This window comes from Perca flavescens, chromosome 7 (genome assembly GCF_004354835.1).
Source record: "Perca flavescens isolate YP-PL-M2 chromosome 7, PFLA_1.0, whole genome shotgun sequence".
NCBI classification, from domain to species: domain Eukaryota; kingdom Metazoa; phylum Chordata; class Actinopteri; order Perciformes; family Percidae; genus Perca; species Perca flavescens.
In genome coordinates, this window is record NC_041337.1 from 39,409,645 (window position 1) to 39,424,644 (window position 15,000).

General features: G+C 47.0%; 1 protein-coding gene across 1 annotated transcript in view; it reads right to left on the bottom strand.

The window, feature by feature from the left end:
- Positions 1-5,050: 5,050 nt before the first annotated feature.
- Positions 5,051-15,000, bottom strand: part of LOC114558619 (IQ motif and SEC7 domain-containing protein 2) — a 35,255-nt gene continuing 25,305 nt past the window's right edge. Inside the window, exons 14-19 of the mRNA XM_028582685.1 lie at positions 14,359-14,484; positions 14,060-14,159; positions 11,986-12,147; positions 11,559-11,774; positions 10,534-10,583; positions 5,051-6,490 (exon numbers count right to left, since the gene is read on the bottom strand). Of these exons, the coding sequence (XP_028438486.1) occupies positions 5,051-6,490; positions 10,534-10,583; positions 11,559-11,774; positions 11,986-12,147; positions 14,060-14,159; positions 14,359-14,484 (2,094 nt within the window). The remainder of the gene's footprint in view (positions 6,491-10,533; positions 10,584-11,558; positions 11,775-11,985; positions 12,148-14,059; positions 14,160-14,358; positions 14,485-15,000) is intronic.

The following is a 15,000-nucleotide window of genomic DNA, read 5'->3' on the forward strand; positions in this document are numbered from 1 at the left end:
GATTTAAACATTTACGTTTTAGTGACACGTGGGACAAGAACGGGACATGATCCCCAGTTTCCTGGGTGACAGTCCTGCCATACAGACACTTAACTTTAGCGCCTGTGTGGGACACACTCTAAACTTTAGCGCCTGTATGGGACACACTCTAAACTTTAGTGCCTGTATGGGACACACTCTAAACTTTAGTGCCTGTATGGGACACATGCTAAAATTTTGTCCCTGTAAGTTGGGCGGCCTTGCGCTAAATGGTGATTTGTGCGTCGGTATCTGACGGTGAGAGACACTGAACAAGCGTTTCTGTAGGTGTGTGCAGATACATGATGGGACTAGTTCCTAGAAGCTCAACATATATTGTTTGTTTTTGTGTGATTTTGAAAGGTTGTTAGGTAGCAGAAGTGTTGCTTGTTGCATTAAAAGGTTGGTGAGAGGCTTCGCCGAGGCTTCGTGATGATTCATGCGGGGGTGAGTGAAGTCAATTATCACAGTCTGTATTAAAAATATTAGAACCTATTAGTTGTATGTTAGTCACAGAAAATTGTTGGTTTTGTTGTAAACATATTCAAAATTAAATTAGTTTTAATACTTCCATAAAATGCCCAAATCAGAAAAAAAGAAATCATCTCACACTCGTAAGCACATAACAAAATTAAAAATGCTAAAAATACAAAACAGCCCAAGGAGTACGTTATGTTAGTAGAAGCTTGTCACACAACAATATTGATAATAATATCGGTAACACACTCTAAAAAGTCAAAGGGGTTCTTCAGATTGAAAACAAACAGGGGACCTAAGATGGTTCCCTGAGGAACTCCATCTATTCATTATAATCCCCCAAACCTAGAAAACAAACAGGGGACCTAAAATGGTTCCCTGAGGAACTACATCAATTCATTATAATCCCACGAACCTCAAAAACAAAAGGCTTCTACAAAAAACATTTAAGGGACTTTAATAGTTTTGTTTTCTTGTGAAGAACCCTGATGAACGTTTGGTTTTTAGAGCATACGTTTTGTTAATTCAAGCAATTCTGAACCTCAAGTTACAGGTCAACGCTGTTGGCCCCGATTGGAAAAAGAACAAACTGTACAGTTAATATCTACACTTGGCGCATTCACGTAATCACATGGAAACTAAAAATCATGTCATTAATGTTTGCATTCAGAACATCACAGGGATTTCCCATAATCCACCAGCTGGTAAAGTTTTACATTAGGCTGAGAAAACCTGCCACTTTGACAGGAAAGCAACAAGCACTGAGAGGTTTATTTCTAGTCGAGAAGTACAACTGGCTGGTTAAAATAGTTAAAATGGTTGAAGAACTTTCTATCAGCCATCATGGGCTTCTTGCCCTGACATCTGGGGATCTCGCTCAAACAGAGCGAGCGAGAAAACACACTTTAATACTGGCATGGCAGGTTTAACACAAAGTGCAAAAATATTGTGTAAAAATGACTTTGTTCAAGAATATTTCACTCAGTGCTGCGTGACGGTAAAACATACTCTGCACTGCAGTCCCGTGAGATGTTAGCGAGTCCTTTAAGATGAAGTTAGGTCCAGTTTTTTTAGGTTCCTTTGTTGGATGACGAGGGAGAAGAAGGCCTCAGTCTTTCAGCCAAATTTAAAATAATGCAGGAAACAAATAATAAAGTGATGATTCTTATTCTTAATGGATACAATCAATCATTATATTACTGGTTTAGATGCTGAATTGTCTTTATATTCTAAGGAGGAATGTTATTTCCTAAGATCATTTCATACCATCCCTCCCTCCGTCTGAAGGCACCACAAGTAAGTGGGATTAAACTTTGTTTACCCTCAGCGTCACCACCTTAACCCTTGTGTGTTCTTTTCTAAATGTCTATATCAGAACTATGGGTTTCTTTGTTACTACCTAATTTAAATTACCCAAAAAATACACGGGTGATTCCATACAACGGGCATCGCAAGTACGACAAAATATCGGATCTCTACTCTCAGTGAATTTGGGTGTTTGAATTTGAAAAAGAAAATCTAAATGTTTCGAAACAGTATCCTCACTGAACGTTGACATGTACCCTTCTGTGATTATCCTTCCTTTATTATTAGTCTAAATAATTCATAATCTTCTGCTTTTTTATCTCCAGGATTAGGTATAATTTCCTATAAATAAGGTGTATTGACCATGAATTCCAAAAATAAGTGTAAAACTTAATAAGTTGGTGTAAGTGATGTTCATAATGGTAGTGAAAGGAAGTGTAAAAAATCATTGAAAAAAAAAGCAAAAGGGTCAAAAAAAGTGAAACATTTTTAGTTTTGACTCGGGAGGACGACAAGTGACCGATCCCGTGGAAGACAGACCGAGGGTTAAGAGTTCACAATAACACAGTTTGAACTGGGGGGGAATTAACTATAATGTTTTTAATTAGCCAAACATGTCCCGTTAGAAAGGACAAGGAAACAGAGAGTTTTTTTTAACTTTAGGGAACAAACAGAGCTATGTCACGTTCTGCGTCACGTGGCAACTTTCAGGAAGTGAAGTCTGATTTGAACCCAAACCTCCATCTTTTTAGGACAATTCTGGCGCAAAATGAACCTGGGGGTTAATAACATGTGTACCGAGTCAACCGTTCTCTGGGATCTGTTTTCATGCTAATCTAATGTGTCTCTATCTTTAAACGCTGTGCTTGAGCGATGTTACTGGTTACTGGTTACACGGCGTTCGTCGTTCGACTGGTCGTGACTGTTTTCCAAGATGGCGCCTGCATGTATACGTGAACACTACTGTCTTTATAAACTATCTTTTTAATAAACTGTCTGTACACTTACAAACTTCTCAATGCATTGACATATACCAGTCTGTGATTATCCTTCACTTAATATTAGTCTAAATAATTCATAATTCCTGTTTTTGTAACTCAAGAATTAGCTATAATTTTCTATAAATGAGGTTTATTGACCATGAATTCCAACAATAAGTGTAAAACTAGCAGTGATAAGATGGTGTTGGTGGTGTTTATACATGGTAGTGAAAAGAAGCGTTAAATGTCAAAAAAGCGCCAAAAGCATAAAAAAATAAATAAAACGTCAGAAAAAGTGTTGATTGATTGATTTTCAGTTTTCAACCGGCAAGTGCATGGTTGAATGGAAGACAACACAAGGGTTAAAACAGGCTCAATGCTGTTTTAAGCCTCCAGCATTGCCTTCCAGGCAGCTAACCTTAACCCCACATTTAGGGTTACCCCCAATTTCCACCACCGGAACGGCGGCGGAGTTAATAGGTTTCCATTAAAGTCAGTGTGTGTATTGTGTGTATAATGTGTGTATTTCCACTCTGTCCCGGCTCCGGCGGTCCCAGCCCTCTCCGGAGCAGATAGGCAGAGCTTCTATTGTTGTCGGACGCCGGAGAGCTCCGCAGCAACTGGCAGATAGTGGAGGACAGGAAGTGGAGCACAGAAACAAAATAAAACATCCGGTGTATTAAATAAAATACACCGTGCTCACGGCGGATCAGATTTCCCTGCACTACACCTTGAAAACATCATAATGGGCAGGGACAGGCCTGAAGTCAAGTTTGTGGTTCTGTTTATAGAAACTACATCCTGTTATATTGTGTGATCATACGTGAACTCGTGAGATCTCGTTGTGTCCTCGTGACTTCAGCTGTCAGTCACGGCTGCAGCCGTGCCACAAGAAATTCGGACCTGGTGGGTGTTGAAGGAGAGCGGAGCACGCAACCGACACGCAGCGGAGCCGATCCGCAGATGGTGGAAATTGTGGGTAACCTTACCCTAAACATAACCATTGCCGCGCTGCCTGGAAGGCAGCGCTGGGGGGTTAAAACACCAAACACCTTAAAACAGCGACCCGTGTTCTGAATCGAGGGTCTGAGGATAGAGGGTGTTGTTTGTTATACAGATGATCCGCGATTTAGATTTGCTAGACTTAATATATAACCTTTTACATTTCCCACCCAGTTCATTAAACATTTCCAGGGATTATAAATTACATTATAGGCAGATCTTGTTTAATGTGACCTGAAATAACTCTTTTTAGGACTTTTTTTCAGCTCCCCGGCTTTATCAAAGGCAGACGAGCCCAAGAACCAATAGACTCTATTTCCCAGACTGCACCCTGTTTGGCACCTTTCAGCGTAATCTCCCGGCAACACAGAGGGACACATACAATACGGAGCAGGAAATACAAGTTGACATATATTATTATTTCTCAGAAATTCAGGCTTTTACTTTTAAATATGCTGGGACACTTGCAGGGGAGAACTCACTCAAATAATAATAATAATAAATAGTTGAGTAAAAAAATAAAAGTTGTTGGGAAAATTCTGTGTCAAATGTCAACTATTCTCATTTTAAAGTCCCAATCCGAAACGAAAGGCTGTAGCGCCCCCTGCTGAAACCCTGTAATCCACAAACACTAAAGGCTTTTAGTCAAAACACAAAGGTACAAAGACACCTGTATAGTTTTTGTTACGATGGCTTATTTAAAGTTTTAAAAAAAGTTTATTGTAGAAAGTAAAGTCTTCGGTAACCTTCACTAATGCACTTTTTATGGTCAAATAAATGCTGGATTGGGGCTTTAAATCACAACACATCCCCCCCTCCCCCTGCATATCAAGTTTTAAAGACACACCGACACTCGCTAGCTATTGCACAGGTCATGCACGCCTGTCTAAGACACAGAAACTGCACCATATCAACGCTAACCGCCGTGACGTGATGCCGCAGGCCTCAGCAGCCAAAACTATGGTACAAGTGCTTTTTGTGCGGAAAACAAAGTGGTGCAAGACTAGTGTGATTTTTGGAATAAAGTAAAAGGACTCGTTGCATTCTCAGGCTTCCTAAAAACCTGAACAGTCCCATCAAATGATCCCGTACAGCATCGAGCGTTAGCAGAGAGCGCTAGCTAACCCTCGTGTTGAAGTCACAGGCACTGTTCCCTTCACGTCTGGTCCCTGAACCGTCTGTCCACCAAGTCTGACTCACAATTAGACACAAACACTTCCTGTCAGGACAGAACTACAAACATGTCCTCCGGAGACGCAGGCCGCTGCTCAGGGGAAGATGGAGGAGATTCTCACGGAGACGCCGGCGCGGCTTGGTTCGGTAGCGTTCTTGTTGATGGTTCTCGTCTCTGAGTGTGCGAGCGTCTCTACCTGCGGGGGAAGTGGATGTGGAAATAACACAGACTGAGTAGTTTCCTCTTCCCCGCTCTCAGTGCTCTCTTCCTCACTAAGCGGCCATTTTGATTTCCTCCTCTCCTCCTCCTCCTCCTCCTCCTCCTCAGCGGCGCCCCCCGGTGGCTCACTGCCGGGTGGCGGACCGCCGGCCGTGGCTTCTGCCTCCTCACACGACCGTGCTGATCCGGCTGACGGGTTTGGATTTGCCCGCTTGGCCCCCCGCGGCGTTGGCCGGCGGCGGCAGCGGGGAGTGGGGGGGCGGGGGATGGAGGAGATCAGCGGGTACTGCGGCGCGTAGGGCTGCGGGGGCGTCTGCGTGACGAGGCGCGCCGAGGGCGTCTGTGGAGGCGGCGTGGAGAAGATGAAGTGGGTGGAGGGGGAGGGGCTGAGGGGGGAGTGTGTGTGAGCGTGCGTGTGAGCGTGCGGGTGCGGCTGCGAGTGCGAGATGGTCAGCGGCAGCTTGCCGCCTCCCCCCGGCCGCCCCGGGGCGGGGTGCGAGTGGTAGAGTCCGTGCGGAGTAGTGGGGGTGCCGGGGGAGTGGGGGGAGTGGGGGGACAGCGGCGGCGGCGTGATGAAGCCCAGGCTGTAGCGCGGCGCGGCGGCGTGCTGCAGCCTCTGGGAGGCGCCGCAGCTGGACGGGCCCTGCCGGCGCGGCGGAGCAGAGAACCTGGGCGCCAGGGCGGCGTGGTGCTGCGGGACGCTCTGCACGTGGTAGCGGTGGTGGTGGTGGTAGGGGGGGGCGGCGTCTGCTGCTGCTGGTGCCCAGTAACACTGACTCCGCCTCCTCCACTGTTGCCGTGGCAATACTGAGCGTGCAGAGCCTGGAGCTTGGACGGCCCCCCTCCAACTCCTCCCAAGTCCGACTGGGCGAGGTTTGGCGAAGGGGAGGGGCATGGGGAAGGGGAGGAGGGGTGGGGGATGGGAGGGGCGGGGGCGGGGTGGGGGGGGCGATGAGATCATCAGGGGACTCGGCGGACCCGCTGGAGTCGGTGACGTCATCGTCAGAGGACCGGGAACTTTGCCACGGCGGCTGCCGAAGAAGTTCCCCAGCAGGCCGCCGCCAGTCGGGCCCCCCCCGCCTGCCATCCCTCCTCCGCCCCCAGCCCCTCCCCCGCTCACGAGGGGGGAGGTGGCGACCCCCCCCTGGGTGTGACAGAGCCCCGGCCCACCCCCCACCCCTGTACCGGGGCTCTGAGTAGGGCGGTGTGGCCGGTAGGCTGCTGGGGAGGAGGGCACCATCATGGGGCTGTAGGACAGCGCTGCAGCCAGCAGGGGGCGCTGCTGGTGAGGCCGAGGGCTGCTAATGATCGAACCCTGAGAGGAGGAGGAGAACAGAGAGAGGAGGAGGAGAGGAGGAGGAGAACAGAGAGAGGAGGAGGAGAACAGAGAGAAGAGGAGAAGGAGAACAGAGAGAGGAGGAGGAGAACAGAGAGAGGAGGAGGAAAACAGAGAGAGGAGGAGAAGGAGAACAGAGAGAGGAGGAGGAGAACAGAGAGGAGGAGGAGAACAGAGAGAGGAGGAGGAGAACAGAGAGAGGAGGAGAACAGAGAGAGGAGGAGAACAGAGAGAGGAGGAGAAGGACAACAGAGAGAGGAGGAAAACAGAGAGAGGAGGAGAACAGAGAGAGGAGGAGAACAGAGAGAGGAGGAGGAGAACAGAGAGAGGAGGAGGAGAACAGAGAGAGGAGAAGGAGAACAGAGAGAGGAGAAGGAGAACAGAGAGAGGAGGAGGAGAACAGAGAGAGAGGAGGAGAACCAGACCATCAGTTAGTGCCTGTGACTGTATATAAAGATGGAGGATGTGTGCTGAAAGTGCACAGTGAAACCCAAATATCCCAGAAACAAGTGCTGAACTGAACTGAACAAACTAAACTGAACTTTCACACCTGCCTTGTTTAGTTCGGTTGAATGATCGGTTGACTAGAGTTGGTTTGCTCCGCCGGTTCATTTGGGCAGGTGAGAACGCAGCAATCACACTGCACCAAAAGGGACCAGACAAGAGTACCTGAGACCTGCTGGACGAGGTGGTCTCGGTGCGCTTTCAATCCAACTCTGGAGAGAACATGATCCGACCTCGAACTGCACCAACTATATGAATATACTTCACAAGTCTGAGCTAGTGTCTCCTGTAGTCAGGTGTGTCCTCCAGTCTGAGCTAGTGTCTCCTGTAGTCAGGTGTGTCCTCCAGTCTGAGCTAGTGTCTCCTATAGTCAGGTGTGTCCTCCAGTCTGAGCTAGTGTCTCCTGTAGTCAGGTGTGTCCTCCAGTCTGAGCTAGTGTCTCCTGTAGTCAGGTGTGTCCTCCAGTCTGAGCTAGTGTCTCCTGTAGTCAGGTGTGTTCAGCAGTCTGAGCTAGTGTCTCCTGTAGTCAGGTGTGTCCTCCAGTCTGAGCTAGTGTCTCCTGTAGTCAGGTGTGTCCTCCAGTCTGAGCTAGTGTCTCCTGTAGTCAGGTGTGTTCAGCAGTCTGAGCTAGTGTCTCCTGTAGTCAGGTGTGTCCTCCAGTCTGAGCTGATGTCTCCTATAGTCAGGTGTGTTCGGCAGTCTGAGCTAGTGTCTCCTGTAGTCAGGTGTGTCCTCCAGTCTGAGCTAGTGTCTCCTGTAGTCAGGTGTGTCCTCCAGTCTGAGCTAGTGTCTCCTGTAGTCAGGTGTGTCCTCCAGTCTGAGCTAGTGTCTCCTGTAGTCAGGTGTGTCCTCCAGTCTGAGCTGATGTCTCCTGTAGTCAGGTGTGTCCTCCAGTCTGAGCTAGTGTCTCCTGTAGTCAGGTGTGTCCTCCAGTCTGAGCTAGTGTCTCCTGTAGTCAGGTGTGTTCAGCAGTCTGAGCTAGTGTCTCCTGTAGTCAGGTGTGTCCTCCAGTCTGAGCTAGTGTCTCCTGTAGTCAGGTGTGTCCTCCAGTCTGAGCTAGTGTCTCCTGTAGTCAGGTGTGTCCTCCAGTCTGAGCTAGTGTCTCCTGTAGTCAGGTGTGTTCAGCAGTCTGAGCTAGTGTCTCCTGTAGTCAGGTGTGTCCTCCAGTCTGAGCTAGTGTCTCCTGTAGTCAGGTGTGTCCTCCAGTCTGAGCTAGTGTCTCCTGTAGTCAGGTGTGTCCTCCAGTCTGAGCTAGTGTCAGTCTGAGCTAGTGTCTCCTGTAGTCAGGTGTGTCCTCCAGTCTGAGCTAGTGTCTCCTGTAGTCAGGTGTGTTCTCCAGTCTGAGCTAGTGTCTCCTGTAGTCAGGTGTGTTCAGCAGTCTGAGCTAGTGTCTCCTGTAGTCAGGTGTGTCATCCAGTCTGAGCTAGTGTCTCCTGTAGTCAGGTGTGTCCTCCAGTCTGAGCTAGTGTCTCCTGTAGTCAGGTGTGTCCTCCAGTCTGAGCTAGTGTCTCCTGCAATCAGGTGTGTCCTCCAGTCTGAGCTAGTGTCTCCTGTAGTCAGGTGTGTCCTCCAGTCTGAGCTAGTGTCTCCTGTAGTCAGGTGTGTCCTCCAGTCTGAGCTAGTGTCTCCTGTAATCAGGTGTGTCCTCCAGTCTGAGCTAGTGTCTCCTGTAGTCAGGTGTGTTCAGCAGTCTGAGCTAGTGTCTCCTGTAGTCAGGTGTGTCCTCCAGTCTGAGCTAGTGTCTCCTGTAGTCAGGTGTGTCCTCCAGTCTGAGCTAGTGTCTCCTGTAATCAGGTGTGTCCTCCAGTCTGAGCTAGTGTCTCCTGTAGTCAGGTGTGTCCTCCAGTCTGAGATGCAGCAGAGCAGCAAACTGTAGCAGCTTCAATGTTTCTCTCTCAGAAACAGACTGCAGTGTAGATTGCCGGTGTGAAATGAAACTGAACAGAAACAAGTTTACAAACTCATCAACTGATTCAGAACCAAAGCTAACCAACTACAGGTGTGAAAACGCTCAACTTAACTCAACTCAACTCAACTCAACTCAACTCAACTAAACTCAACTCAACTCAACTAAACTAAATTAAACTAAACTCAACTCAACTAAACTAAACTCAACTCAACTAAACTCAACTCAACTAAACTCAACTAAACTTAACTAAACTCAACCAAGTGAACTGCTTGAAAGATGTAAATCCTGAACTCCTCTCTGCAGTGAACTGTGTGACTTGTTGTCGATGAGTTAAAAGAGCAGATTTCAGGACAGGAGAAGAAGAATGAGCGAAGGAACGTAGGTGGTTACGACACAAAGGCTGCAGGAACCCAAGCGAAGTGGCCCATATCAGATTTTTTTGGGGTCAAATGAACAGGTCAGACTTCTTCAAGAGTAGTGTGAACAGTCAAATCAGATGTACACCACTTCCATATGTGGTCCTGAATCACACCCAGGTCTGATGTAGACCACTTCCATATGTGGTCCTGAATCACACCCAGGTCTGATGTAGACCACTTCCATATGTGGTCCTGAAGCAGACCCAGCTCTGATTGAGGCTCAGGCTGAACCCTGCAGCTTCCCGCTACATCCAGTCACTGTTCCATTATTAATGTGACTATTATTGCCACTGTTCATCACACCCCCAACCGGCCCGTCAGACACCGCCTACCAAGAGCCTGGGTCTGTCCGAGGTTTCTTCCCAAGAGGGAGTTTTTCCTTGCCACTGTCGCACTGCTTGCTCTTGAGGGAATTACTGTAATTGTTGGAATTGTTGGGGCTTTGTAAATTATAGAGTGTGGTCTGGACCTACTCTATCTGTAAAGTGTCTTGAGATAACTCTTGTTATGATTTGATACTATAAATAAAATTGAATTGAATTGAATTGAATTGAATTGATTTGTTTCAATGTGGCCGCAGAGTGAACAACCAAGACGGATTTGATGAGACTTTTACGTCAATCTACATCAACCTTTGTCCCAATTCTGCTCCAGTGGGAGTTAGTCCTAGACACAGACAGGAACATGGAAAACACAGGAAAAACTAGACTAGGCTACAACATGGAGAACAGTGATGGAGCAAGTCAATGGAGCGAGAGGGAGGTGTTAGACCTAATTAGTGTATGCTCATTAATGTTACGGCTGCCATTACACAAACATTTAGAAATAAAAGAGAAAATGCTGACTTCCTCCATAACCTCCCTAACTTAAGTTCAGCAGCGTGCTGTGTCTGATGTCATTGTTACTGGTCTTTAGATCATGCAGGTCAGTTCGAAACCGCAAACAGTTCACACTGGAATCTAATATAGGCCATGTTTTAAAAGATCATGTGATCAGCCAAACAAAAAATCGGCCTGCGGTGTGAACGTAGCCATAATAACTGCAACATCACTGTTTGATTTGATTCTTCAGACGAAACATGAAACGTGACAGAACATTCAGACGAACATTATGACACAAACATGCTGCGGCGGCTTGCAGGGAGGTCCCAGCATGCATCGTGCTTTAGGCCGCGCCCCCGGCAAACTTACTTCAATGGTACTGTCCAATGACCCGACACTGTTCCTACGACCCCGCTTCCCTGTCACCCAATCAGAATGAGACAGTTTTAATCCCGTAAAACCACAAACTTGTTTTTACATTTCTGTTGTTATACAGTCTTTATGCTAAGCTAGGCTAACCCCGTCCTGAGTGCAGATCCTTATCACACTCACACGCACACGCATACACACACACACACACACACACACACACACACACACACACACACACACACACACACACACATAAACAGACAGACAGACAGACACACACACACACACACACACACACACACACACACACAGTGTTGATGTGATATCATCTTGTTATTAGTATCTGCGTCTTGGTAGTAATTTTATATTCTGTGTTGTATGTTCCTGTAGCTGTCCAGCAGGGGGAGACAGAACACCATCTAACGGTATTATTTCACATTTCATCACATTTCATCAGTTGCATAACAGACGCAGGTTTGCTCTCTGAGTCAGTGAGTCATAAGAACTGACTGCAGTAAACACAAACAGAATCTCAGTCACGTCTCACAAACTAAACAGTGCTGATAATTTACACCAGTGTTTCCAAAACCTTCTCTGAGGTCTGAGGTACCCAACGGTCCTGTACCCCTTCATCTATTCACCATGTTTGTTCCCTAACCCTAACCTTTAACCTGCTTTCAATATCTGGCTTTCTTTTAAACAGCTTTATATATAACCAAACATTGCTCAAATCAAATCTTAATTTCTAACTTTCAAATGACTTGAGCTACTCTACGATCTCTCCACGGACCCCCTGGTCACTGCAGAAGTACCCCCTAGTAACTGCAGAAGTACCCCCGAGTAACTACAGAAGTACCCCCTAGTAACTACAGAAGTACCCCCTAGTAACTACAGAAGTAGCCCCTAGTAACTGCAGAAGTACCCCCTAGTAACTACAGAAGTACCCCCTAATACCTGCAGCGGTACCCCCTGTGTACCCATTACCCTGGTTGGGACCCCCTGAAGGCCCTGTGTGTGTTTACCTGTTTCTGAGAGGTCTCTCAGTGACGAGCTGAGGGCCGTGCGTTTGAGCCCGTCCACCGAGGCGTACGTGTCGTCGAGGCTCGGCCTACCCAGAGTGCCGTTCACCACCTCGCCCGTCATGGCGCAGAGGTTGGAGCCCGGCGTCCCCCCCCCTCCGGGTCCTGCCCCCGCCAACACACCTGGACGCATCACACCTTTCTGCTTCTCCAGCTCGGCTGCAGGGAGGAGAGAGAGAGAGGAATGGAAGTCCAGGCTAGATCACTACCAACTGTTACTGGTATAGACGGGCCATAACGCTACTATTATACTACCACTACTTTACTTTACCACCAGCACGGGTACTGAAGCTGCTATCGTGGTTTCCTACTACTACTACTACTACTACTACTACTACTACTACTACTACTACTAGGCGAGGACACTCACACTCGACGCGGTACTTCTCCATGTCCTGGACCTCAGCGATGCTCTCTCGCAGGTCAGACGTGAAGCGAGCGCGGTCCTGCTGGCTCGGAGCCGTGAAGACGATCAGCACCTTCCTCTCTCCGCCGGGGTTCGCCGACGTCAGCCGGATCCCGTGGGGGTAGTCTGGGGAACACACACACACACACACACACACACACATACACAGTTACGGTTGTTGAGATGAACAGCTGAGCCCGTATTGTTGGCCGACAGTAGATGAGATTATTTCTTTGACAGAAAAAATAGATTTCAGCGATCTAACATAAATGTTAACATCAGATTTTGATGTCTGAGTCTCTGAATGAAAGAACCAGGGCTTTCCTTCTTTTCTTTTCTGTTTTCTTTTAAAGATTTATCGTTTTAGACGACTCCTTTGATTCTGTTATACAGTTTAGAGATTATTGTGATATGACCAAATACGTTGTCAGACACCTTACCTTCCTTGCACACAATACACACACACACACGCACACACACACACACACACACACACACACACACACACACACACACACACACACACACACACACACACACACACACACTTCGGCAGCTGATGTAAGATTGTGCTGATGAATCATACGGCCAATCTGTTCCGGTCACAGCCATCACCGCAGGATGCCGCGTCTCATTTAGCTCCAACTGGAGAACCAGAGCAGTCAACAACAACAACAACAACAACAGATACACAACCAGCACTGCAGCTCGGAGACGACACAAACATCGGAATAATGTCGACCTTGTAATGTGACACGATGTCATATGAAATATTAACAGAAGACATGAGAGAGACATGAGTCTGTGAGATTCCTTTAGCTGAAATGCTCATAAACATCTTTATTTAAAGGAGCTGAACTAACAGTTGAGGCTAGAAACTTTTTTTGTTTTTTGTTTATTGGTTTATTAACCAACCCTAACCCCCGTAGGGAGATTAGGTTGCAGCAGAAATCAGGATGCAGGGGTGCAGCTACGGCCACAACAGTTCAGTTTAGCTGCTGCTGCTACTGCTAATTTCTCCAAAGTACCACAGCAATGAAATACAATGTGCCTTGGCCCTGTCTCAGCACCAGTCAATAATAACAATCATAAAAAACATAAATAGCATTTCAAAACATCTAGAAAGATCCAAGCACAATAGACATAGTGCCAACTTATAAGTAAAGTTAAAACTAACAGTAAGCGTGGCATGAGAGAGGCTCGTAGTGTGTCACCATGCGTCAGCGCCTTGTTTCACAGTTAATTGGCCTCCTAATTAACACAGGATGTCTACTTCCTGTTCTGTCAGTGTTTTCAGAGTCCTGACTGGCCGACATTTAAAGAAGAGGCTGGCAGGGGCGGCCTCTAGCTCACCCAGAAAGAGCATTCGCCCCATGTAGGCTGAGTCCTGCAGTGGTGCGGGTTCAAATCCGACCTGCTTCCCTTTGCTGCGTGTCATCCCCCATCTCTCTCCCCCTTTCAAGTCTATCCACTGTCACTATATAATAAAGGGAAAAAGGCCCCAAAAAATAATAATAACAAAAAAAAGACGAGCCTGGCAGACAGAGCAACATTTCTGGTTTTACCAAGTGATTATTTCCAAATGTCTCCGTCTGCGTCCAGACTACTGAGCATCCCGCAGGTTAAAACCCAAACTGTCTCCAAATGTTCAAGTTTTAGAGGCTCGGAGGAGACGGACGCCAGGCGGAGACACAGCAGAAGATACTCATATTTAAACCAAAACGCAGCAGTGTGTGTGTGTATGTGTGTGTGTGTGTGTGTGTGTGTGTTGTGGGGTAAAAATAGAGAGTTGAGCTGGTGCAAAAAATAAATAGATATGAAAAATAAAACGGAGAGAAGCTAAGACAGATGGAGGGAGCAGATGGACGAGAGAGAAAGTTTTTTTCACTATGATTTTTTTCTTCCATAAATTCATATATTTCAGTTTACTCAATGAATTGTATGCATGTATTTCTTTTAATCTCATTTTTGAGTTAAATTATCTTTGATGCTTTCCTCCCATTGAGAGACAGAGAAAGAGAGAGCTGGCGGTGCTTACAGGTGTTCTGGAAAGTGTGGACCTGCATGTCCACCAGAGGAAACGATTGTCTGAAGTTGTACGTGACTGAACTCTTCTTCTTCTGGAAGATCTTCGTCACCTGAGGACGAGGAAAGATAGGCGAGATAAAAACGTCACGGAATGAAGACCAACAGAAAGACATTTTTCTTCCAGGACATGAACACCTGTTTCCATATGCTGCTGACAGTGATAAATACTAGAATACAGTACATACTGATTACACTGCTTTACATTACGCACGCACACGCACGCACACACGCGCAGTAACTTTAGAATACCATGAGCAGGTCGTTGAACAGGAAGACTTCTCTCTGGTGGACGCCGCTCCGCTGACCTCGGTTCGGATCGGGAACCTCGAACAGCTGACAGCAGCACACCAACCTGCGGTGAGGCAGAGACAGCACCTGGTACACACACACACACACACACACACACATATACACACACACACACACACACACATATACACACACACACACACACACACACACACACACACACACACACACACACACACACACACACACACACACACACACACACATACACACACACACACACACACACACACACACACACACACACAGACAGACACACACACACACACACACACACACACACATATACACACACACACACACACACACACACACACACACATACATATACACACACACACACACACACACACACACACACACACACACACACACACACACACACACACACACACACACAACACACACACACACACACACACACACACACAAACACACTACATTTTATAAACTACATGTGTTCTGTGTGCAGAAATCTTAATGTGTAAAGTAACTAGTAACTAAAGTTGTAACAGATGAATGTAATGGATTAAAAAGTACAATATTTCTCTTTGAAGTAGAAAGTGTCATGAAAAGAAAAGA